The sequence below is a fragment of the Girardinichthys multiradiatus genome, chromosome 18 (genome assembly GCF_021462225.1).
Source record: "Girardinichthys multiradiatus isolate DD_20200921_A chromosome 18, DD_fGirMul_XY1, whole genome shotgun sequence".
In the NCBI taxonomy this organism is placed as follows: Eukaryota; Metazoa; Chordata; class Actinopteri; order Cyprinodontiformes; family Goodeidae; genus Girardinichthys; species Girardinichthys multiradiatus.
Window position 1 is genome coordinate 45,503,641 of NC_061810.1, and position 26,539 is coordinate 45,530,179.

General features: G+C 41.3%; 1 protein-coding gene across 3 annotated transcripts; it reads right to left on the minus strand.

The window, feature by feature from the left end:
- Positions 1 to 982: 982 nt before the first annotated feature.
- ppp1r13l (protein phosphatase 1, regulatory subunit 13 like) lies at positions 983 to 24,404 on the minus strand. 3 transcript variants are annotated; one of them, XM_047391375.1, is made up of 13 exons: positions 24,096 to 24,404; positions 16,800 to 16,859; positions 16,566 to 16,684; positions 14,920 to 15,514; positions 14,740 to 14,829; positions 14,521 to 14,609; positions 12,845 to 13,217; positions 12,284 to 12,741; positions 11,030 to 11,158; positions 8,359 to 8,492; positions 8,098 to 8,264; positions 3,747 to 3,940; positions 983 to 1,996 (listed from the first exon to the last, which is right to left on the minus strand). In XM_047391375.1, the coding sequence occupies exons 2-13, from the start codon at positions 16,831 to 16,833 to the stop codon at positions 1,967 to 1,969; spliced, it is 2,412 nt and encodes an 803-aa protein (XP_047247331.1). In that variant the 5' UTR covers positions 16,834 to 16,859; positions 24,096 to 24,404; the 3' UTR covers positions 983 to 1,966. The 3 variants fall into 3 exon arrangements, with proteins under 3 accessions (XP_047247331.1, XP_047247330.1, XP_047247329.1); XM_047391374.1 differs by having other exon boundaries at positions 14,740 to 14,832; positions 24,096 to 24,398; XM_047391373.1 differs by lacking the exon at positions 24,096 to 24,404 and having other exon boundaries at positions 14,740 to 14,832; positions 16,800 to 16,881.
- Between the last annotated feature and the right edge of the window lie 2,135 nt (positions 24,405 to 26,539).

Consider the following 26,539-nt stretch of genomic DNA (forward strand, 5'->3'; position numbering starts at 1 on the left):
ATGAACTCCAGGGGAGATGTGCAGATTTGCTGGTAAAAGAAACACATAAGGCAAAAAAAGTCATTTTATTTGGTTTTATTATGGAAGAAGAGGACATATCTCATCCAATGATTCATTTCCTTAAAAACATTAAATCAGATTCCAAAACAGCAACATACCGACTGAAGCTTTGAAAGTCATCAATCATGTGACCTGGGCTACATAAATCAGGCTTCTTTTTTAATTCTCAAACAGACTATTACTCCCTGTTAGTCGTAGTAATGTTATGCCTGCTGGTGTATAGTGAATGTGCCACGTTTTGAGTTCCCCAACAGGGAGCATTTTTTTTGTTTTGTTTTGCCTACCTTACAGGTGCGGTTGTTTTAAACATTTTTAAGTATTACTCTGACTGCAGATATGAACAAGTTTAGGCAAGCAGGTGTTTTCTTTCCTAACCTATGAAGATAAATTTGCATAATTTTTGAATTAGATGATGTCTTGTCTTTACCATTTTAAACAATAACTTAAAAATGGCTTATTTATGCCACACTAAGTTTACTGACTCTAAACTGTGAATTAAAATATGATGCCAGTAAAAGTGTTATGTTAATGTCCAGAAGGAAGCTGAACAGACGGCTTAATTTTCCTGTGTTTCATCTGTCCAACAAAACTCCTGGGGTCGGTAAAAAGGTTGCTTATTCTATTCCTCATTAAACAAAGGATAATGATATATAAATTAAGCTCTATACTCAGTCAAGCACCATTCCAGGTATAGCTAATGGTCATTATAGGTGGCTTTGTTTAAAGCTTATTGCACACTGCTCTGTGCTGCTCCTCTGTTGTCATCTTACAGAGAAGTCTTATCTGCAGATGTTGAAGGCTGCATGCAAAGATGTAATGAGAGTCCTCCTTAAAATAGCCAGCATTATAAAATTATTTCTTAATGTGAGATTTTTTTCTCCACTGAACGGTCTACTCAAAATGAACAGTGTGACACTGAGCGTCTGGAATAAATGATTCATTTTATTTCTTAGGCTTTTATATGGGGTAACACAAGCTGCTGGATAACATGTTACTGTAACAGATAGTTTTATTGAAAAACTGAAAGCAGATCCTTTATATTTACTGAATGTTTAAACATTTAGTTATGGTATTCCACTCAAAGTACAAAAAGGAAAAATGAACGGCTGACATTACACCCAACAAACACATGCATTCCCTTGTTTTACACATCTCTTACTCATAGAAAACTCACAGTCCCCTCCCAACATGATTCACCTTTAAAGGCAACGTGAATACATCCAAAAGATAATTGTGCAATGAATTATGCAAGACAGAAACCTATCAAAGACTACTTAGTTCTTGTAATACTATGTAAATTCACATCTCATTCATTCAGTATTAACATCATGAATGTGGTCCACAGAGTAGGTCTAATTTAATATCTGACTGACTAACGCTGAAGCTGTCATATCTGAATTATATACAGCTAAATAATGTGAAAACTTCAAACTTACACATTAGACACGCTTCTTTCACTTGGTGATGCATCCTGGGTGTACACTGTTCCAGCAATGAGCAGAACCGAGACTAAACTGACTGCCTACACTGACCTAACTGCTGAGTGGACTGAACATCAACAACCACAGGTTGATCTGTAACAAGGCAACAAGTCAGAAAAGTCTGACTGGAGCACAGCTGAGCAAACGGCAGGGAGGATGACATCTTTGTAACCTTCGTAAAGTTTGACTGAGTGGTCACCTTAAATTCAGACATGAAGCTTCACCAGAAACATTTCCTTCAACCAGCATAACTATTTATCCTCATCACATCTTTTCCATGTCTCCTTCTGGAATATCAGAAGAAGTTACATCCCTTTCAGCAATGCATTCTTCTCACATTTGAGTCAAATGACATTGCGAAGGTGAGAAGAGTCTTCGAGGCAGTCCTATGCAGCAGCTTGACCACCCTGGATGTTTAGAAGACCTCATAATTTTGGACGAACTTTTGGGAAAAGCTGCAAGAAGAAAAAAAACAATAAAAAATTAATATCTTTGTTTTAGTGCTGAATGAAAATTAAAACAATTGCAGTTCAAGATTTCACTTAATCAGGTACTTGATATGATGTCAAAAAACATTTAGACTTTTTTCCTAATCTGTATGTTCCTGTTCATGCACTGAGAAATGTGCTAAAAATGCTCTGCTTTCATTCTTAATGCACACTTCTATCCTACTCTAGATTACATGTGCAGCTAAATAAATCAAAACATTATGAAAAAGTACATTACTTTAGCATGTCAGTTCAGGAAGTGAAACTGATTTTCAATAGATTCACCATACAGAGAATGATATATATGTCAAATGTTTTTTTTTGATAATTTAGGTGATTATGGCCTACAGCTAAAGAAAACCCCACATTTAGTTTCTCAGAATATTTGATAATACCAATAAAAAAGTGGGGCTCCTTTTGCATGAATCACAGCATCAATGCAGCGTGGCATAGAGATGATCAGCCTATTGCACCATTGAGTTGTTAAAAGACACTCCTAAAGCCCAGGTTGAATTTGGTATTGGACCTATAGCTTGTCTGCATTGTTGGGTCGGGTGCTGTTTATCTTGTTCCTGACTGTTGGGTCTGGTGCAGTTTATCTTCTTCTTAACAGTACTTCATAGATCCTCTGTGGGGTTTAGGTCTGCCCAGTTTGCTGGCCAGTCAAGTACGGTGGTACTATGGTCATTAAACCAGGTCTTGGTACTTTTGGCAGTGTGGGCAGCATCTCCATAAAACTTGTCAGCAGAGGGAAGCACGAAGTGCTCATTATTGTAAGCCAGCTGCACTGACTTTGGACTGAACACAGTGGACCAACACCAGTGAATGACATGTGTTCTCAAATCATCGCAGACTGTGAAAATTTGACACTAGATCTCAAACGACTTGGATTGTGTGCCTCTCCACTTTGTCCAGACTCTGGGACCTTGATTTACAAATAGAAAATGCTAAATTTACTTTCATATGAAAAGAGGAATTAGGACCACTGATCACCAGGCCAGTCATTTTTTTTCCTTCGCCTAGGTAAGACACTAAGGATGTGCTCCGGAATGGTTTAACACAAGGAATGCAACAGTTGTAACCAATGTTTCATATACATCTGTACATAAAGGCTTTTCTAGCACTGGCTCCAGCTGCAGTCCACGCCTTCTGAATCTCACAAAAAACTCCTAAATGGGCTTTACTTACAACCTAAGGCTGCAGGTATCCCTGTTGCTTGTGTACCTTAGTTTACCAAACTTTTTCCTTACACTTAACATTCTGTTAACATGCTTACATACATAGCTCTCTGAATAGAATAGACAGCCTCTTTAGCAATGATGATTTTTGTCATCGTCCTTGTGAAGGGCATCATTGATTACATGCTGGAGACCTTTCAAGACAGTAGTCTTCTTAGGAATATTTATAATTATCTGACAAACATTTGTTTTTTGATTAGTTGTAAGCCATAATAATTAAAAGTAAAAGAAAAATATTTAACATGTATCACTCTGTGCTTAATGAATCTATATGTTTCTATATGTTTATTTGGATTATAAAAACTTTTAATTACATTCTACTTTATTAAGATGCACCAGCTGTGACAACTCCAACTTAGCAGAGCATGTCTGAACTGTAACTTTAAAAAACTGACTGCACGTTTCCAGAAATTGTCTTTTGTTCATGTGTGAAAATTTCCTAAACACTGTAACTAAATAAGAAAAAAGCTTCAACTTACACCAAATAAGTTGTTTGGAACAAAGCCCTCCGTGCCACAGAGCGAGGCCCACCACCAGTTAGTGCCCTCTGTTATCTGCAGGATAGTGACCATGTCTCCTTCCTTGAAGTTCAGCTCATCAGGTGCTTGAGCTTTGTAGTTCCACAGAGCATACAGCACCCCATTGTTGTCCACCCCCATGGACTCCTCCTTGGCTAACATGGAAAAGCAAAAAGGTTAAGTAAAAATACAACCACTACAAATGGATAACCTTTATTTCATTACAGATTGTATGGAACAAAGGTATTTTAGTGATTTTCTCATTATTTGTTTAAGGCTGCAAAACATTCCAGTATCTTTTATTTGCTAAATGTTACGGTTGCTATTTTTTCCTCACAAAGCAATTTTAAGCTTCAGATTTTTTTTATTTCTCATACCTCCTGCAAAAATCTTTAAATGTGTTATACTTTTCTTTCCACTTTCTTTACTGTCAACAGGTCAAGACAGCAGCGAGGCCAATCAGAACCCTATAGCCTCCTCTTCAGCTTGGCTTTTGCACGTTTTGCTGACTAAATTCTGAATGCTTAATTTCCTCTTAACACAGCTTCCATTTCCATTGACAACAATCTGGAATACTGGTTTATCAGACTGCAATGAACATTTCCACTGTGTGACAGTTCTTCTAGTACGTCTCAGAGGCTTTCAAAATGTTTCAGATCCTCTTATTGCACAGTGCATTTTGGCATTCGTGCATGGAACTCTATGCTTGTAGGCCTTGTCAAACATTTCCCAGAGTTATCCTTTTTGTAAAAAGCCAGTCCTCGATGGAGGGCTATCTGAGGATTCCTGTCCAAATTAGACTCCGTGCCATTGCCCTTTGCCACTGAAATTCCTTTATATTAATGATATCCTGAAGCACAGAAGGAGTAACAGGGACAACTCTTCCAATGGTTCTCTGACCACTTTGTGTTTGTCTGAGGAAAGACCACCACAGTTATTTTCAAAATCTGAGAAGTGTGGCATGCATTTGTATTTAGTCTGTATGAGTCAATACTTTAAAGGAGACACCTTTCACTGGTGCAAGTCTTAAGAGTTCTATTTCATCCCTACTGACCGCCAGAGGCGGTGCTTCAAGCACTGAATGATCATTCTTGCGCATGCGCAGGTCGAGAAATTAATAACAACATGGTCACATGTGACCTACCGGTGGTTCACGTGAGTCTATATAGTCACATGACACCAGGAGTCCAGTCCCTTCTTTCTTCTCGCTTTTGTTTATTCCTGTTTGTCCGACCAGCCAGTGGCGTTTTTCTGCTCGTGCTGAGTCCTACGGCTTGTTGCTGTAACAAGGTCTTGACGGCGTTTTTTCTGCCCGTTCGACCCCATCTGTCCACTGGGTCATGGACAATCTTTGTTGTGCGTCCTGTTCGGCTCCCCTACAGCCGGAGGACGGCCATGACATGTGCCCTCCCTGCCTTGGTGCTAACCATCTCAGGGAGGCACTTTCAGATCATGCCTGCTCTAATTGCAGCGTTCTGCCCCGAGCGGTGCGGTTGGCCCGGCTGTCCTCGGTGGAGCAGCCTGTTGACTGGACGGTCTCTGTCCAGCGGGATCTGTTGCCGCTTGGACAGGGTGCGGCCTCCACGAAACGGTCTGCTGAGGATGTGCCCTTGGCGTCTGGAAGGAGAGCCAAGTGGCGAGGCCCCCCGGGACTGTCCTCTAGAGTGGACCAACTTTCTACAGAGCTGGCCCAGATGAAAGCCCTCCTTCAGTCTCTCCGGGGGGATGGTGACCGCAGTGAGCCTTCCCCTCCTGAACAGGCCAGGTCCTCACATTGCGAGGATGATGTTATATCAGTTGCAGCCTCGAGCACCCTCTTTCGAGAGGCCTTTCCGGAATTGGGCTCCCGGACCTCAGGTTCGGGCTCCGGTGCCTCCCTGGGAGGTGCGGGGGAACCGGTGTCTGCAGCTATTAAAACTGCTCTGGGCCGTTTGCAGCTGGACGTTCCCCTGGCCCAGCCTGCTCCATCTAGCGCCTTCTTTAGGCGCCGTGATGCCGAGGCTGCCTTTGTTGTTCGTCCCTCAGCAGAATACGTCCAGGAGCTGCATGCTTGCTGGACGGACACAAGTTTGCTGTCCTTCCTCCAGGAGTTGCTGGATCTAGGGCGATCCCCTTCCACCTTGAAGGTGCATGTAGCAGCCATTTCCCGTTGGCATGTTGGGTTTGGTGGTGGCTCTGTTGGCCGGCATGTGGATGTTGCGCTGTTCCTGAAGGGTGCCAGGCGCTTGTGTTCGCCCAGGCGCCCTGTGGCCCCTACGTGGGATTTGTCGCTAGTGCTTGCGGCTCTTCAGTCCCCCCTTTTTGAGCAAGTTACAGGGGCGGATCTCAAGTGGCTCTCCCTCAAAACCGCCTTCTTGTTGGCCATTACTTCTGCCAAACGGGTGGGGGAATTGCATGCTCTGTCTGTGTCTGAACCATGCTGTCGGTGGAACCCGGATGGCTCCGGTGTTACACTGTGGACTAATGCTTCCTTTGTGCCAAAAGTGCCTGCAGTGGCTGGCAGTGTGCTGCCACTCCGGCTTTCCCGATTTAATCCTGGTGCCCCCTCCGAGCCTCTTTGCCCTGTCCGAGCGCTTGAGGCGTATGTCCGCTCCACAGCACCCATTCGTCGGACTGACTGTCTCTTCGTTTGTTATGCTGGCTCGCGGAAAGGTCAGGCTCTTTCTAGACAGCGGTTGGCACGTTGGATTGTTGATCTCTGTGGCTTACTCCTTGTAGGATCAGCCCCTGCCGAGCGGCGTGCGCTGTCACTCCACTAGGAGCCTCACCACCTCGTGGGCTGCCATGAGCGGGGTGCCTCTGGAGGCCATTTGTGAAGCTGCTTCCTGGACGGCGCCAAGCACCTTTGCCAGGTTTTACAGGGTGAACGTCGCCACGCCGCATCCCCTGCAGGGAATACTGGAGCAACCGCCTTCTGCGTCCCGCTGAGGTTAGTGGTGTTGCTGTGTTCCTTGGGGTCTCCGTGGGATCCCTCAGGACCCTGTTGGTATGCGTCATCCAGTGCTTGAAGCACCACCTCTGGCGGTCAGTAGGGATGAAATAGAACGAAAGTTACGTATGTAACTATGGTTCTATGAATCCCGGATGACCGCCAGAGCGCTCGGTCCCTCGGTCTCCGCGTGCTCGCGAGAAGATTGTCGGGACTGGACTCCCGGTGTCATGTGACTATATAGACTCACGTGAGCCACCGGTAGGTCACATGTGACCATGTTGTTATTAATTTCTCGACCTGCGCATGCGCAAGAATGATCATTCAGTGCTTGAAGCACTGCCTCTGGCGGTCATCCGGGATTCATAGAACTGTAGTTACATACGTAACTTTCGGTACGTCTCGATGGTAAATGGACTCAATTTACACACATTCTTACATGCAGATCACCTAGGAGGACATCAACATGTGGCATGGGAGAAAGCTGGAGTCGAATCCGCAACTTTCAGAATGAAAGGAAACTATTTTTACCACAGAGCCACAGCTGACCAGCAAAAAACCTTCGAATAGCAAACTTCAAGTCTTGCCACAAATTCTCAGTTTTATTTAGTTCTAGACTTTGACTGGGCCATTTTAATACGAGTTGACCTAAACCATTCTATTGTACCTCCAGGTGTATGTTTAGTGCAGTTGTCCTGCTAGAAGGTCAACCTCCACCTCGGTCTCAAGTCTTTGTCAGCCTCTAACAGGTTTTCCTGTATTTAGCTCCATTAAATCTTCCCATCAACTTTGACCAGACTTACTTTCTCTGCTGCAGAAAAGGATCCCCAGAGCATGATGCTGCCACCACCATGTTTCATTGTTGGGATGGTAGGGTGATGTGGTATGTTAATTTTCCTCCAAACATAGTGTTTTGCTTTTGGTGTAATCTGACCAGAACACCTCCCTAACAGATTAACAACGCTCTGTGAGATGTTTTATAAACTAACCTTGCTTTTCAAACACATTTTAAGAACCATATAGACCTCCCTTCCATTTCATAATTATGCACTAGTTTGTGTTGGTACAGCTCATAATATTCGAGTAAAACACATTGCCGTTTGTAGTCGCAATGTGATAAAATGTGGGTTTTTGAATGCCCATAACTACATGCAAGGCATTGTTCATGAAAGACTCATTGCTTTGCCATCACTCCATTATATTGCAAATTTAACATGAAATATATTTAATGTCGACATTTTAAAGAGCTCTAAAAGGTAAACCAAGCTGTGACACTAAGATTTAAAGCCCATGGTAGATTTTTCCGACATTGCCTTGGCAGTTAAAAGCACAGTTACAAAGGATGTGTGCACCTTGCTGAATGTCTGGCAGCATTCGCCTCACCTCTTAGATAGCTCTCACACTCTATAAACCCATCAAGGTAAGGATCACACTTCTGGGAGGCGGTTGCTCCATCTCTGTGAGTAAAGGCCATGATAGCAGCTCCGTTCCTCACCAAAAACTCACACATATCACGATCGTTGCAGGAGGCTGCGCAATGCAGCGGAGTCCTGCGAACCAGACAAATGGCAGCAATGTTCCGATGTGCAGACATCATGAGAAATAAGGAGGAGAATTCAGGTGGGAAAGTATGTAAGCATTTACCAGCCATGGCTGTCTGGTGCACTGACATTGGCTCCAATGCGAACCAGGAAGTCGGCCACTTCGCGATGTCCCCCGCAGATGGCGTTATGCAGGCCCGTGATGCCCTCGTCATTTGGCTGGCTGGGGTCACTCATCTATGGAGCAGATGTAACATAAAGTTTAAGTCACTTGCTGAGCACAACTTTATACTCACAATATTTTGGATTTAAAGATGGTAAACTGAAAAGTTACTCCATCTCCTCAACAGACTCAAAATAAAAAGGTACAGTAGAAGCTATTATTTTTGTCCTTCAGGCAAAGGACAAGAATAGGTGTGGGGAGCATACCTAGCTTAACTTTGTTCATATGCTGCTAGTTAAAGTGTACAGATATTAATTTTGCTACACGAATTGTGGCTACACCCTGTCGCCTGAGTCTCAGTTCAAAACCGTTTGAGTTTTTTCACCTGTAAGAAATATTGCTGGAATCAGCTCGTGTTGGATACAATGCTGCCAAGCAGTGCAGCTACAGTAAGAAAACACTTTGTATGCTTTATTTTTCACATGAGAAGTAGGTGTTTTCATTGGTGCAAAATGATACGCTGAGTTTATTTCATCGTGTTATAAACGATCAACAGCGGTCATTTGGATGTATGCAAATTATTCTGAATCCAGGGCAGCACTGCAGAGACAGGTCAGGGTCTTTCTCTGTGTTCGCATGTTCTCCCTGTGTATTATGTTGGCTTGCAGGAGGAAACCAGAGTTCCTAGTTAAAAAGAATCAAAAAACATGCATGTTAGGGTCATTTCAAATTCTAGATTGCACATATGAGTGGGTGCATCTTTGTACGTCTCTGTGTTGGTTAATCGTAGGGTGGCGGAGGTCCTGCACATTTTACACCTGTCCCTGCTCAAAAACGGCTGATTCAAACGTGTGATTTTCTGCTTCTGGAGATGACCAGTAGTGACCCACTCATTCAAATAAGGTGTGATAAACCTAAGAAGCACCTAAAACCATGCAGGACGGTGGCCATTGAGGCCTGATAATAAACACAGTTGTCTTATATAAATCGGAAGTTCTGAAAGCTTTTAAAGTAACCCCTGATTAGTTAACTTTATATAGTGATCAATGTGTTAAATCCTGAATGTTGAGGATCTTTTTCTACAACATTCAAAGTGGGGATGGCGTGTTCAGGTTGATGTGTAATATTAGCTTTCTGCCACAAACAGCAGTTTGCATTTAGACCAATAAGGTAAATTTTAGTTTGTTTTCACTACAGGGATTATGGCAACTTACACTTTGCCCTGTCTTTCAGTGTTAAACCTGTCTCTCCTAGACATAGCTACTGGCTGAGTTTTTACTGTGACTAACTGTATGTGCTCTCTTTCATACTCTAGACTTAAAAACTGGCTCAGAGTTGTTTCGTATTCTTTACATTTTCAGCTGATCTTTGAGATATTTGCGCCCAGTGATGTCTTCAACAGCAGTGTTGACCCGGGTCCTTTCAGTCACTATCTGGCACAGGCTGCTACTGACCTCGGTGTAAGACTGGATAGCGATCTTAACTTTGAGCTGGAAAAAGCTGGACTGATTTATTCTGAGCAGCAGACAGCTGGCTAAAGTTAAATAATTGTGGTCACGTCATCATTTTAAGATTTTAATCCATGCTTTTATCAACTCGTTAGGATTACTTCATTGCACTTTATGCTCACCTACAGCTGGTCCAAAATGCTGCTGCTCATCTTTTAATTGGTACTAGAAAACAGGAGCACAATTTACTTGTTTTAGCAGCAATTCACTGGCATGTGTCAGACCTGCTTCATCTGCACGCTCCTTCAGGTCGACAGATTTGCTTTTATTAGTCGTTCTGAAGACAAAGAAAGTGCAGAGGGATGATGCCACTTTCTCTGTCATCGTACCAACAAAACTAGAAAATGAAAGCCGACTCACTTTCAGTTTTTAAATCTTCTCTTAAAACACATTTTTCTCTCGGGCTTTTACCCCAGTTTAAGATGTTGGCTTTTGTGGTTTCATTCTTGTTTATTTTAATACATTTACTCCTTGTTTTGTAAAATTTGTTTTTTCTTTTATTATTTTTATTTTGTTACCTTTAAAATTCCCTGTTGTTTTATTAGCATTTTAGGCTATGTAAAGCTCTGTGGCCAACTGAGTTGTATTCTAAAGTGCTGTAGAAATAAAGTTGAGTGCAAAGTTGTAGATGTCATTTCATTTTAAGGGGTGTGAACACTTTGTTAAGGCACTATACAATCCATTTTCACTCTATATTTACTCCTAGTTTTGTCAAAATTGGACCATTGACACGGAGTTCATCATTGTTTGTCTGGCCTACAACACATTAAAAATGTTTGAACTGGTAAAGCTTTATTCTGAGCTGCTTAGTCTTGCATGATTCTTCCATACAATAAGTTCTAAAAAAGGAAAATGTAAAAATCTATTAAATGTTTTTTAAATAAAGAATGTTCCAGTTTGTTAAAGTTTTCATGATTGCTTGATCGAATCTTGACTAAAATTACATCTTGACATGGCTTGTTTGTAACATTCATATTATTTTACTTTTTTATTAGTCTTAAATGTGCCCCTCAATAAATGAAATGAAGTATTTTCCTCACCATTGTAAGCCATCCTTAATTGTGCCACTGCCACCAAAGAACATCATAAATTCATAAAAATACCTCCTTCACAGCCTGCACCACTGTTTCCAGTTCTCCCATCAATGCTCCATCCAGCAGCAGGACCAGTGGGCTAAGTTTAGCTCGCCTTGCAGATTTCTTGCGACCAGGCTTCCGTAGAATAGAATTGTACTGAAGGGATAAACAAATGTACATCTTAAACTACAGTGCCAAGAGAAAGTATTTGCCCCCTTACAGATTTCCTTGTTTTATTTATCAGATTAAACTAATTGTATTATCAGACAAAGACAATATGAGTAACAATATTAAGAAATCATCTACAAAGAACCTGTATGACAACACAAAGTAGGCCAAAAGATCTCAAAAACTAACGTGGCCGTAAATAAAATAAAGAACGGTTGAGAAATAAATGAATTGACATCCATCAGTCTGGAAAGGGTTACAAAGCCATTTATAAGGCGTTGGGATGCCAGCAAACTACAAATGGAGAAAACATGCAACAGTGGGAAACCTAGTTGCCAACCTACCAAAATAAGTGCACATCCATGACTCATTTGGGAGATCACAAAAGAACTGACAACAACTCCTAAAGTGCTCACAGAAAACCAAATGAACTTTTTGGAAGGTGTGGCCCCATTACAAACAGATTTTAAATAAAAAAATACCAACAGTCAAATGTAGTTTGATAGTCTGGGTGTCAAGCACACTTGAGTTATGAAGCAGGGCAATGATCTGAAGCACACTTTGATCTGAAGTAAGTCCAGCACTGCTTAAAAGAACCCCCCTAAAAAATACAAGGTTTTGGAGTGGCTTAGTCAAAGTCCAGACTTAAATCTGATTGAGATGCTGTGACAAGACTTTAAATAGATTATTCATACTCAAAAACTTTCCAAGGTTGCTGAATTAAAACAATTCTGCAAAGAAGTGGACCAAGATTTCTCCTCAGAGAGGTTAAAGACTAACTGCCAGTTTTTGCAAAAACCCAAATGAAAAGTTGTTGCGACAAAGATAGCACAAACAGTTATTAGTGAGAGGTAATTACGTTGTCACAATGGCCCAGGTTGGCTCGGATAGCTTTAGCATAATAAATGCATTCATTCGGTAAAAACTGAATTTTGTATTTACTCAGGTTATCTTTAAATATTCGATTGATGCTCTGGAATTAAAGTGTGACAAAAAAAAAAATCTATAAGACAGCAAAAACTTTTTTACGGCACTAAAAGTGTGATCCAACCCAGAGGTGATTCATAATATGTTGCATTTTATTTGTGGCATCACTGAAAACTAGATTCTTACTTTTTCATCTTTTGAAATCACTGGAACTGGAGGTAGAGGAACACAAGGCAGGGCGGGTTCCTCCCCATCAGAGGAGCTTTCACTACCTTTTCCCCCTTTGGGTTGGTGATCTTTCTTCTTAAAAAGCTTGTGGATGACGGTTTTATACTGGTTTGGCTGGTATTGTAAGGCCTTCTTTGGGGGATGAGATTTGTTCACAGATCCCAGTCTCTTCAGTGCCCGAGGAATTTCAGCCCTGATGCGGAGCAGCTCCTCCCGATCTGGGATCTCAGGGTTCTGGACCTCAGGGGCCACCACTGGTTGCAGGTTGGTTGGGCTCAGGGGCCGAGGAGCAGGGGTCACAATCTGTTCAGCTTCCCTACTAACCCCTGGCATGGCAGGATTCTCCAAAGTTCCTGGGTTTTGTTGAAGATAGTCTGGCCGCTCTATTTCGGCATCTACATCCCCCGGGCGTAGTGCTGCAAGCATGAATAGAAACCACATTTATAGTTCAAAGATTATTCATTCAAACGCCAAATTCATACAGCGCCTAGACATATACAGGTGTTTAATCTCTTTTACCATCACTATAAACAGCTGGTTGTTTCAGCTCTGGTGGATATTGCTGTTGCTGGTGAGCATGTGACTGGAAGAACTTCCTCAGAGCAGCATCAGGCAGGCGTTGAGCTGAAAAGCCTTCTTGTCCTTCCAAGGTTTGACTTTTGAGGGTTGACATTTGTCCGTATTGCGGATTTTGGAGGCGCAAGATGACAGAGATTGGTATGTGCCTGCTTTGGCGTGGCTGGGTAGCTATGGGAGGCATATTGACGCGGGAGATGATGGCCTTGGGGTTGAAATTGGAGTGTCCTGAGGACGAAGCATCTGGTGGAACTGCTATACGAGCAGAGCGAGGCAAAGAACCGTAGGAACCCTGTTGGGAAACTGAGCGAGGGTCCTAAAAAGTAAAAGAAGAGAAGTACACATACAAAAAGAAGTCATACCATGAGCATCATTAAATTGCCACTCAACTGTTTATGTAATTAGGCTGATACAACTATTGTGTAAAGAGATTATGTGTCTTTGTTACATATTAACCAATATTGGTCTTTTCAAATACATTATCAGGTACTGCAGTAACTTGTAAAACGTTCCACACCTCTTTCCACATTTAATGCACTTTGTTGGAAAGTGAAGAGCTTTACTCTGATATCATGAAATAAAATTCAGTGCAACCAATCACCAGAAGTCACCAAATTAGTAGTGGACAATGAGCACCACAAAGATCAAGGATCACAGCAGACAGGTCAGCGATAACGTTGAAACATGGTGGTGGCCGCATCATGCTCTGAGGATGCTTTTGGTCAACAAGGACAGGGAAGCCTATCAAAGTTGGGATAATTGATGGAGGTAAATACGGTTAAATCCTGGCGGAAAACCTGCTTACTGCTGCAAAAGACTTGAAACTGTTTTTAAGAAAAATGTATCGCATAAGTAAGCTGAAAAGGTTATGTGAAAATGTTAAATAATGCCAATGAAAAGAACAAATTGCTTTTGTTTTGGGAGAGTCTTTAACTTAGCATCCATTAGCCTTGCTCCAGTACTGCCATCTCCTCAGAAAGGAAAGTAGCTGCTGTCTGTCCTAAAAGGTGCTAAATAAAAATAATCAACTAGTCTGCATAAACAGCATTGTTCAAGTAATTAGAATGCACTGAGTAGAATAACACCATGAGAGAGACAAAACAGTTTGACCCCAAATATGTTTAAAATTATAAATGTTTTATAAATGGTTTCCATTTTTCAGTTTACATCTTTATTCAGACTTTAGAATGTGAAAGGGGAAACCCGGCATAGTAGCTTCTTTTTTTTTGTTTAGTTTTAGTTCCGAACTTTAGTTTAGCAAGCCAGGTTGTGTTCAGTCAGCGACTGCTTCATGCTTACACATTTCATTTGCTGTCTGAGAGTAAAAATCCTCTGCTCTGAATGCAGCTGAAAGAGACAGTTGCACGAGGACTAGGCCATCTGTGAGTGCTTTAGAATGGGTCAGGGGCCCATGACAGAACACGCTGCTTGTTGAGCAGAGAAAGAATAACAACATGCTTTCATGTCAGGGTCTGAATTAAAATCAGTACTCTGATAGACGCTTTTTAAGTGACATTCGAGAGACTAAAGAGGCATTAAAATGGTTTGAATTTTACAGAAGCCAAACCAGAAAACAAGTGATCAACCAGTTCCTGAACATTTCACTTAACACCTCCTACCTTTTTAGGGCCTAAGGCTGGAGGAGGGCCATCAAGGTTGGATTCTCGCCAGTTGCTGTTTGGAGCAGATGATCGGAGCCACTCTGTCTCTGCAGCAAGAAAAGGTCACATTAAAGAGCATGGGCACCAGTGTTGACAGAGAAGGAGACTGGTGTGGGGAACAAAATCAGAGTAAAACATTAAAAAACAAATAAAAAAGGCAAAACTAAAACACCCAACTGTCATAGGTGTGGTGAGGTTTCCTCTCGTAGGACATGTCCAGATCTGTTTCGTTCCACTTCCCAGGATTTTTTTGCCTCATCCCAGACTCTTCTGTGGAAATATAAAAGGTAACGTGGAGAAGAAAAAAATACAAGGAAGTAAACGAAAATATAAAAAAAATGGAGTAAACATCCTCACCATTTGGACTGAATGAAGTAAAATTTCGAGGAAGGGTGCTGGGTGCTTGAGAGTTCAAAGACAGAGGAGAGGGAGACCTAAGAAATCCAGCTGAGGGGACCTGCTGAGGGGACCTGCGTCCCATCTGGTTGCCATCGTATGGATTTAGAAGATTTGCGGACATCTGCTGTGAAGCAAAGCGTGGTGACTGGTCCAAAGAACCGGATGTCCAGCTCGGAGATTGGGTTCTTTCCATTTGACTAATCACGGCTTGTGGACCCCTTTCAAAATAAGATGAGGAGCTGGTCCTGGGGGAGCGGGGGGGCTGTTTGGGGCTCTGTGGCATAACCAGGTAGCCATCTGATCCGGATCGATGATGTGTATTGTGCACCTTTCTGAGCATCTTTGGAGATGAGTGGGGGCTGTTGGAGATGACAGGGGGTGATGGAGCATTCCTGCTGCTGGAGATGTTTAAATCGCTGGTGTAGTAAGTAGAGCTGGGAGAGGTGGGTTTGGAGCTGGAGGTGCCATTATTGCTGCTCGCTGAATATGTAGAGCTGGAGATGCTGGAAAGCCCAGATGACTGAGATTTGTCTCTGGAGGTTTGGGAACTGGTCTAAAGAAAAAAAAAAATGGTAGATTTGATATATTTCTGGATTATTTATATATTTTGAATAAATACAACTATTTCCCAGTCAGTGTTTATTTTATATAACAGTTGTAAATGGGAGAATAATAAGAGAAAATGTTTGATTGTTTTCAGAAATTCTGAGGTTTCCTCTGTCTTAAACCATTTTAGGAAAGCCCAGATTATGATGTCATGTTTTTTTTGCGTCTGATAGGTTAATGCACAACATCTCAGGTTAATGGAAGCGAACCTGTGGATGTATTTTAAGGTAAACACACTCCTTCCTTGTGTGACATCGTGGAAAAATTATTCAGACAAGATAGCAGGAAAAGGATTGTGGACCTTCACAAGTCTGCTTCAATCCTGGGTGTAATTTTCAGTTGCCCGAAGGTGCCACATCCGTCTGGTCATACAGTTACGTGCAACTATAAGCATCATGAGCATCTCCAGCCATTCTACCATTCAGTATGTTGGGTTCTGTGTTCCAGAGATGAACATGTTTGAGTACCTCAAACCTGATCTGTTACACCAGTACTGTCAGGAAGAATGGGCCAAAATGTCTGATACTAGTCATACAGTTTAAAATTCTACTAAACACTGAGGAAATGAGAGTATAATTAGCAATTTATGGGAACTAATAAAAGATGTATTAGTTTAAAGAAAGTTCTCATCCATGCATTTAAAAATTAAATTTAGTAATCCTAGGTGAAAAAGTAGAAAGGTTATGGTTTGTTTAAGTTTACTGTCCTTACTTTAGCACTATAATAAGAATGACTATTCACTTCTACATGATTCAATACCCGTTCCTTTTTCTTTCTTTTTTCTTTTTCACAAGGTTCAGGAACATTTGTAAAGTAATGTTTTTGTTTTTCTGCGAACCAGTTTAGCTAGAAACAAGAACAAGTAGCTAGAAGCAAATACTGCTTCAGAAATAGAGAAACAGAAAAAAAGCTAGAGCGTGCTAAGGACAGGGTATACTGGATCACCAACAAACTCCAGAAAGGTTCTGGCTGAGTTCGGGGGTTGAATGTTAGCATACCTTATATTCAGGTGCCGTGTCGTTGTCCTTGGAGGCCTCCTGCAGCATGGAGCTAAATTCTTTGGATAACTCATCTGCTACTGCAAGTGACGCACTCAGGTCATCATCTATTGCCCGGACTGAACACGAACCAGATGAATAAACAGACAATTAGTGCAGGACATCACTGCCATGCGCACAAATATACAGCTAAGCCAAAACAAAATGCTTATTTAAGGGTTTGGGGGAACTCACACAGAAAGTTGCCGAAACTTTTCTCTGAGCTCATGGCTGTGGGGCAGCAGGGCTCTCCTTCTGAAAAAGAAAACAACACCATTTAGTCAAGCAACTCACTTACATAAGCGTGTTTTTACTATCTCATGTAATTATTCAGGTAGTTTCCTGATAAATTAATCAAAGCAATCTTCACCTCTGATCTGCAAGTTTCTGTTACTTGCTTCCTTTTTTAATTACAACGTTCAGCCCTTCCCTTTGTCTTCTCCTGTACACTCCCAGATCTGTCACCTCCTGCAGCCACTTAGCTAAAATAACTGAAGGCCTACTGTGCATAAAGCAGACACAAATCCCCTTTCAGTTTGGAGAGTGAAAAACCAGACATGGAAAAATGAAGGGAGTTGGTAGCACTGGTCTGTTTATCTTTCTGACTCATCCTTTAGTCAGTGGCGCAGGTGTCCTGGCTGAACCTCATGCATGACTGGTCTGTCAGATCGCAACCTTTAGACAGGTGCAGCATGCAGCTCATCATATGGATGACAGATAAATGGCTACAGAAGCTGGAACCTGATGCAAGCATGTGAATTTGTACAGACTGGGTGGAAGAAAACCTACTGATACTCAACTACATAAATGATCTGTGTGAAAATAAAAGTGCTTTTTCTTTTATAGAAAATCCTGAGGAGGGGAAGCATGATGTAAAATGAATGGAGGCATGAAAATGCAGCTCTCCATCACAATCACATAATATTAGAGCAATATCACAATAGATTATAGCTCATACACTCACCAGCCACTTAATCAGACATACCTGTCAATTGATACAAATAACGAATCAGCCAATCATATGGCAGCAACTTGGTGCATTTAGGGATCTAGATATGGTGAATGTGAAGACAGATTGCTGAAGTTCAAACTGGGCTTCAGGATGGCGAAGAAAGGAGATTTAAGTGACTTTGAATATTGCACAGTTTTCAGTGCTAGATGGGATCATGTGAGTATTTCAGAAACTGCTAATCGAGGAGGTTTTTAAATGCAAAAACATATCACTAAAAATGTAGGATGGTCTAAAAAAAATGTAGGATGTGGCAGTTCTGTGGATGAAAATGTCTTGTTGACACAAGAGAACAGAGGAGAATGGACAGACTGGTCTGAGATGATTGAAAGGCAATGCTACCTCAAATAACTCCTAATTACAAGTAAGATATGCAGAATACCATCTCAGATCCTATCAGGTCTGATGAACCACAGGTCCAGGTTGGGTCAAAATTTAGTGTAAGCAATGTGAGGCCAAGGATCTATCCTGCTTTGTATCAACAGATAGTGGTGTACTTTTGAGGCGTAGCTAAGAGAGATGGGCTTTTGTGTCACATCATGTCTATATCCTCAGTCAATAATTAAAGGTTTCCAGACAATCCGAGTACCTTTAAAAAGTAAAGTAATAATTTGAGTGCTTCAGTCCTTCAAAAATACACTTTTGTTTGCATCCTGTCCTGGCAACTTAGGCAAACAGTATGATGGGTCTGGTTCCCTGGCAGTCTGGCTCTGTTCTGGGGACTCCTCTGGAACCTCTGGAGATCATTGTGGAAAAACGGATTCTTCATAAAATGAAGAACATTATGGAGAACCCTGAGCATCCTCTTCACGAGACTGTCCTACAACAACAGTGTCTTCAGTCAGAGGATTCTTCAGATCTGCTGTAAGACGGAGCGCTACAGGAGATCCTTCCTGCTCACAGCCATCAGCATCTACAACGGATCTTTGAAGAAACCTTCATAATATGAGCTACAACAACATTTATTTCCCTTTGGGATTAATAAAGTATTTTTGAATTGAATTGAACTGAATTGTGAGTGACAAATTTGCTCTACAAAAAGGAGGACATGAGATTTTCGTCCTGTTGCACAATGGACGTTATTGAATTAATGGCACAACAGTGCATTCATTTTAAAGGAGGATTTTAATAGTGCCATTACATTTGGAGGGCTCGGTAACAGAAAATTTAACCATGTACGCAATTTAATTTGGTTCCTTCAGGCACTTTGTTACCAGCAACCTATCACCATGATATTCCTTTATATTTAGTATAAGCTCAAAGTACCACAAAAAACAACCCCCAATGGCAGCTGTCTGTCAAACAGATACTTTGGTACCAATAAAGTGATGTGCTGACAGCTGTTAGGTAAAAACTTCAAGTTCAGCTGGATTTAAAAAAAGAAAAAAGGAAAGTGAAAAAAACAAACTATTAACAGCAATTAAACTGAATGTGAAAGTCGCACCGTCTTCATTTTTTCTCGCTGTGTTGGAGTGAGAGAAAGACTCATCATGCCTCCGTCAGGCCCGTTTACAGACTCACATTCCTCGTTGCCTCTCCCTATGAGACACTTTCCTAAAACTGAGCCTCCAACTGTTATCTCTTTCAGGAGCAACTCATGCAGAAAGACTTTCACAGATGAACAAAGGTCAACCTTGAACCCTCCCCTCACCGCCCAGTAAATCATTCACCCAACCTTCTGCCTGCTTGTCAAACTCTCCGACTGCATTTGTGTTGCTGGCGCACAACCCGTCCGCGTTAAAACATGGCATTTTAATTATTCGTACATCTAGGAAAGAAACGTGTTTTGTTCTTTATCTGTTCAAATTAAGAGTCTAAATATAAACCATCTCTTATCACATCATATGTTGTCGCCATTTCATTTATTGATATTTTGGACTTGACAACATGACACCTTGCTCTCTATCCTTCCTTTTTTAATCCCAACAATTTGTGTCTGATTTTTCCTCTGTCCTTGCAGAAACATGTTATTATGTCTGAATAAACCGAGATAAAGAGACAGTTTACTCTGTAGTACCATTTGCTGATGCCAGTTCTTGCTAAATTATCCACAAAGAAAAGCAGGAAAAAGCGTGCTCAAACACAGAGATTGATCAGCTGAACGATTAAAGAGGCCAATCCTGCACTGAGGCCCTCTATTCCTGGATCGCCAGCCTAGCCTACGTTAGTTTCTCAAAAAGGTTTTGTGGAAAACCACACTCTTTCTGGTTCCTTCCCAGCAATTAAATTGCATTATCCTTTGGTTTTACAGTGTCAACTCCTAACAAACGAGTGGGAAAGCCAAGATGAAAACCACAAGATGAAAAGATGAGTTAGCTCTGACAGGGAAAATCTTGGAACATAAAAAGGAAAACTCTGGAGAGCAAAGAGGGGATTTTAAGATTAAAAACTAATCAGGGTATGTTGGACGACTTTGCACGTAGTTTCTCCTTATACCTGTTCTTGTCTTTCTGGAAAAGTTCATGAGTACACTTTCTTCTAAAGCCTTATTTCCCCTCCAGGCATTCATTCATTTCCTCAATGTCCTGTTTCCCGATTGTTTATATCCTTCCTCCTGACCTTTCTGGCTTTGTCACGGTTAGGATTTTGTTAAAGAAGGGGGGATTAAAGGACCATCAGATTTACTTGTTTTCATGTATAATTGTTCTTTGTCTGTAAACTTAAATCTCCACTGAATCACAGAAACAACACAAACTAGATGAACATCACTACCAGCTGAAATCTGCAGGGCTCAGGTGGCACAAACATAATGCGTGGTATTTAATAAAATCTCCAACTGCTTTCTCACAAGTTGATTTGGTTTAAAATACAAGTTGGGTCAACACAACATCTGGTGTGATGTTTACACAGCCTTAGGATTACCTGCAAATATACAGGGGTTGGACAATGAAACAAACACCTGGTTTTACCTGGTGTAGGGCCTCCTTTTGCGGCCAATACAGCATCAATTCGTCTTGGAAATGACATATATAAGTCCTGCACTGTGGTCAGAGGGATTTTAAGCCATTCTTCTTGCAGGATAGTGGCCAGGTCACTACGTGATACTGGTGGAGGAAAACATTTCCTGACTCGCTCCTCCAAAATACCCCAAAGTGGCTCAATAATACTTAGATCTGGTGACTGTGCAGGCCATGGGAGATGTTCAACTTCACTTTCATGTTCATCAAACCACCAGTCTTGCTTTGTGTATTGGTGCACCGCCTTCAGGATACAATGTTTGAACCATTGGATGCACATGGTCTTCAAGAATGGTTCGGTAGTCCTTGGCAGTGACGCGCCCATCTAGCAAAAATATTGGGCCAAGGGAATGCCATGATATGGCAGCCCAAACCATCACTGATCCACCCCCATGCTTCACTCTGGGCATGCAACAGTCTGGGTGGTACGCTTCTTTGGGGCTTCTCCACACCGTAACTCTCCCGGATGTGGGGAAAACAGTAAAGGTGGACTCATCAGAGAACAATACATGTTTCACATTGTCCACAGCCCAAGATTTGCGCTCCTTGCACCATTGAAACCGACGTTTGGCATTGGCATGAATGACCAAAGGTTTGGCTATAGCAGCCCGGCCGTGTATATTGACCCTGTGGAGCTCCCGATGGACAGTTCTGGTGGAAACAGGAGAGTTGAGGTGCACATTTAATTCTGCCGTGATTTTGGCAGCCGTGGTTTTATGTTTTTTGGATACAATCCGGGTCAGCACCTGAACATCCCTTTCAGACAGCTTCCTCTTGCGTCCACAGTTAATCCTGTTGGATGTGGTTTGTCCTTCTTGGTGGTATGCTGACATTACCCTGGATACCGTGGCTCTTGATACATCACAAAGACTTGCTGTCTTGGTCACAGATGCGCCAGCAAGACGTGCACCAACAATTTGTCCTCTTTTGAACTCTGGTATATCACCCATAATGTTGTGTGCATTTCAATATTTTGAGCAAAACTGTGCTCTTACCCTGCTAATTGAACCTTCACACTCTGCTCTTACTGGTGCAATGTGCAATCAATGAAGACTGGCTACCAGGCTGGTCCAATTTAGCCATGAAACCTCCCACACTAAAATGACAAGTGTTTCAGTTTCATTGTCCAACCCCTGTAGTTCTACTTCCTGAACATTTATACAGCTGAAAACGTCAAACTGATGTAATTTATTTGTTTTGTGAAAGATCAGCAGAAAGTAGTGAATTTTTGTGAAGTAGAAGTAGAAAGATACATATTTTTTATCAATTAATTAAATCTGGAAATTGTGGAATGCATTTCTAATCAGCTCCCTTCAGTCAGTATTTTGCAGATGCATATTTGGGGTGTGTCCGTATCAACTTGGAGACTCATATTTTGCACATTTGTCTTTGCAACTCAGCTTGCTGCCACAGTTTCGCAATTGGATTAAGGTCTGGACTTGAACTGGACCACTGACTGAACCCTGACTATCATTTGATCTAAACACTTCCATTAGGCTACTCAGTGGCGCAGTTATTAGCACTGTTGTCTTGCAGAGAAAAAATCCTGGGTTTGAATCCCTGCCTCGGCTTTTCTGCGTGGAGTATGCATCTTCTTTGCTTTGCTTGTAAGTTTAGGGCCGTTGACCTCCTGGGTCAACGGCTCCTCTTAACCTTCATCATAGTCAGAAGACCTTTGCAGCCTCAAACTGGTTTTCTTCCAGTATTGCCCAGGATCTATCTTGTCATCAACTATGACAAACTTCCCAGACCCTACTGAAGAAAAGCAAACCAAGTGCAAGATGCTGGCAAAACTTTGTCCACCAAACAAAGCATTTTGCTTCCACTTTGTGGCTTGTGGCAAACTTTAAACGTCACTTTCTTTCAACCAGAACTTTGTTCTTTCAACCAGAACTTTGTTCTCAGTACTCTTCCATAAAGGCCAGATTTGTGGAGTGCACAGGAAATAACTGATCATCGGGCCTCTGCAGCTCCGCCCAAGTTTCTTGTGGGCCCGCTTTAAAATTTTTCACAAACCTGAAATGAATGCGTTCCCAAGGCATTGTACCTCTGTTTTATGTAATGATATACAAATGTGCATTTCATAATGCAATGGATAATTGTGTAAATGCTAGTAGGAGGTACTGAGTTATTGTTGAATAAAGTTTCAGGAATCTGTTTCATTGATGCATCCCAAGCCCTTTTTAATCCTGATGTGCTGCCAATACAAACATTTCTTTTCTACAAGAGTATCTCTGATAACATTAACCGATGACTGAGAAACAACCAAACAACTGAGGTTTTTTGCCTTTTTTATGCAAGCTGATCTGCCTAAACAATTCCTTAAAACCATACAAAAGAACTCCACCCACATTTCTTTTTATACCTCTTACAATCTGCCCTACTTAGTCATCGAAACACACACATACTCACCCAGATCATATTCATTAAAGTACAGATTTCAAACAAAACAGGTGGACTGATCCTCTCAAGCTATGGATAAAAATCAATCTCTGCACACACAAGAAAACAAACTATGGAAATGAGTTCGATTTCTGGGAACTTTTTTTTCAGAACTTTTCTGTGTTCTCCTTGTTGGTTTGTGGCCCTCTTTTGACCTGTCGCCCTGTATGTCACTTTTCCCACTTTACCTCTTGGGTCTGTTCCAAACAGCATGTGAGAATCTCTCGGTTCTCCACAACATCTTTAGCACAAGCTCTGGTTGGAAAATCAGTGCCCGATTTAATTCCAAGAAGATACCAACATCTGTGTCAGCTTGCAGGTTTGTACATGCATGAACTTAATTATGGAGGCCATGTTTATGGGTGTTCTGATGTGATTTGCTTAGCAGCAGGTTGCAACAAGTGCTCCACAATGCAGCTCAGCTGGTTCTCAACAGTAGCGAACAAGTTGGAAAACTTCCATTTAAATCCTGCTCTGGAATGTTTGGGGTGATTTTCGTGCATATTAACTGCTAGGCCAAAAAAATAAAGCTTAAACCCCTTTTAAAAACCTAAATAGTTTAACCAGTGGTGAAGGGAAGACAGCAAATTAAAACTACATTTAGGATAACTGAATTAAGTTAGGTCATAAAATGGTGAAAATCTAAAAATTACTCACATAAAACACAGAAAATGTATTTAAAAAAAAACAGAATAAACAAAAATAATCCAGCAAACAAATGCAGTTGAAATCTCCACGGGCTGCAGCAGCTGTGAGTCTTCCTCTGTGTTTATTTCAGGAGAAGAGAAGTTTTCTGTGGTTTTAATCTAAGAAATATTCCTGGCTCTGTTGGCAAAATCCGACTTTCACGAAGGAACAAGCTCCTCCTCATGAACAGGATGCCTCACAAGGAGCAAGAAAACCACGGAGAAGTAAAAGATTACATAAACACCAAACAACGTAGCTAAAAAGTGAACAAGCGTAACTGACTACATAAAAATACCCGATCGAATAATGGCAGACAATGTTTGCTTCGCTAAGTATTTTTTTCGCGCAGATATGCTGATTTGTCTGCGCTCCTTAGGAAAGTAAAGACGTTCCTACCTTTAAAAAAAACTTGTCTTTTTCTTTTGTTCTAGCCACAAAGGAAAACTGAACTCCGTCCACAGCCGTCTGCCTTCCTGGAATCGGGTCGTTCAGCCTCTGATCGCTTCTTGCTGCTGTGGCTCCAGACATGCAGTCATTGCTGCGCACAGAATGGAGTTATTTTGGCGCAGAGTCCAACCCCCTGGACTGGCTCCCTCTGCACCTAACCCTGCCTCTGCTGGCCCAGGTGAAGCTGGTCGTGTTTTATTGGTGTTTTCCATGAGCCAGGCGGAGCGCAAATTTCCACCGAACAAAAAGCCATTATTACTATTTTTCCCCAGTGTGGAAAACCTTACAAAAGTAGATGCAGCTAGAATTTGTAAAAAGCTTCATTTACTGCTTGGACGTATGGAGGAATAGGACATTTATTGTATAAGGCATCGGTGAAACGTGTAACAACTTATGAATAAACGATGATAAGGATTATTCATCAGCAAAATTATTGCTCAAATCTCCAATCAAGTTAAATAATAAGGATCAAGGTTGAATTAAAGCCCGTGTGGTTTGTAGGAAAACATGAAGAAAGAAAGAAAGAAAGAAAGAAAGAAAGAAAGAAAGAAAGAAAGAAAGAAAACGAATTATGCACAGCAGTGTTTCTGCATATGAGAAAAAATACGTTTTAAAAGTTTAAGAGATTTTTCCCCTTCTATCTATTTTATGTGAATTCTAGTATTGATAGATAGATAGATAGATAGATAGATAGATAGATAGATAGATAGATAGATAGATAGATAGATAGATAGATAGATAGATAGATAGATAGATAGATAGATAGATAGATAGATAGATAGATAGATAGATAGATAGATAGATAGATAGATAGTTGATAGATAGATAGATAGATGTGGAAATATATGTTAATTGCTTTGTAAAATTAAATAACGACACATCCTGATGTTGTTAAATAAACAGTTAAAACAGAAGCATTCAGAGATAAGAGTAGCAGTAAAGTGCATCACATGTATTTCCGAGCTGCTGCAGCTCTTATAAAGGAGAGACTAAATTGAGGAGGTGTCTGAAAAAGTGACCAGGGTGAATAAACAGGATGGGTTTCTTCTCTGACTCATTTGCTCTTTGGCAATCCTGTTTCTGATCAGTCTTAGTCAGGGGAAAAGAGTGAATTTAATGCTGCGTTCACGAGCAAAGGTGAAGCTAAAGGCAACAATTATTACAGATATTGCGTACATTGGGAGATAAAGAGGAGAAAATAGAGTAAGGTAGCGTGCTCAATGTGTCCTTCAGCTGCCAAAGCCTATAGCAGCATACTTAGTGCAATATATCAGGACAACCAAAGCCACCGTAGCTGTAGTTTTAAGCCTAGTCAGGTTGTCAGGTTGCATGCCTGAAAGACAGAAACTGGAAGCTGGTTTCAAAGGAGAGTAGCCTGATAAGATAAAGATCTGCCTCCCATTCCACTTATAGATGCTCTGGGAGCCATTAATAAACTTGCAGCCTGAATTTGAAGTGCTCTGTTGGGAACATACCGAACAATCAGATATCTAATATGAGAGAGAGCTTAATTATTCAGGAATATAACGTTGAAGAGTTGCTAAAATTTGGGAAATCTCTCATTTAGCTCTTCTGAGAACTCCCAGCATTTTTGATCACCCTTTTCTCTTATTTTTTCCAGATATTAAAGATTTACAGTAGTTCAGCATTAAAGAAACATATGCCTGGACTAGTTTTTCAGTGTCATCTGGGACAGGATGTCTCTAATTTTGGCAATATTGTGCAGGTGAAAAAAGTCTTCAAATGTGGGATATAAAGGCCAAGGTAGATGACACCAAGGTTCTTTACATTGTTATTGGAGGCCAAGTTAATCTCATTCAGTATAAGTCACAGAGTAAGCAGTTTGTCCTTCAGATGATCTGATTTAAAGACAACCGTGCCAAAGCTAAACATTTAAAAAATAAAAGTTATCTGGCTCTTATGTATTTAGCACGTGTTTTTTCTCTGATTACCTACTGGATTTATCAGGCTTTATGGAAAAAAGTTTGCATATTTATGTTTTGGTTTTAAGAAATGTACGGCACAAAGCTCGGGCCATGCCGGAACAGCCGTTGGACCAAAATAAAAATAACTGATTTGATTCTGGGCCACAATAAAAGGAGTCTTAAATTATTAGCTTAGGTCCTTTGGTGTTTGCAGCAAGATGCTGCATATCTTCTATAAGTCTGTTGTGGAAAATGTGATCTCTTCTGCCATCATCTGCTGGGGAAGCAGCATCAGAGCCAGGGACTTAAAAAAGCTCAACAAGCTGATAAAAAAGGCTGGCTCTGTTCTGGGGACTCCTCTGGAACCTCTGGAGATCATTGTGGAAAGATGGATTCTTCATAAAATGAAGAACATTATGGAGAACCCTGAGCATCCTCTTCATGACTGTCCTACAACAACAGAGTGTC

Bases quoted from the DNA above. Each gene is read 5' to 3' on its own strand.
- ppp1r13l (XM_047391373.1), bottom strand. From the start codon at position 16,881: ATGGTGTTGTTTTCTTTTTCAGAAGGAGAGCCCTGCTGCCCCACAGCC. The intron at 16,685-16,799 runs GTGAGTTCCCCC...GTTCGTGTTCAG, and splicing joins AAGTTTCGGCAACTTTCTGT to TCCGGGCAATAGATGATGAC. The intron at 8,493-11,029 runs GTATTTTTATGA...TCTGCTCCATAG, and splicing joins TGGTGCAGGCTGTGAAGGAG to ATGAGTGACCCCAGCCAGCC.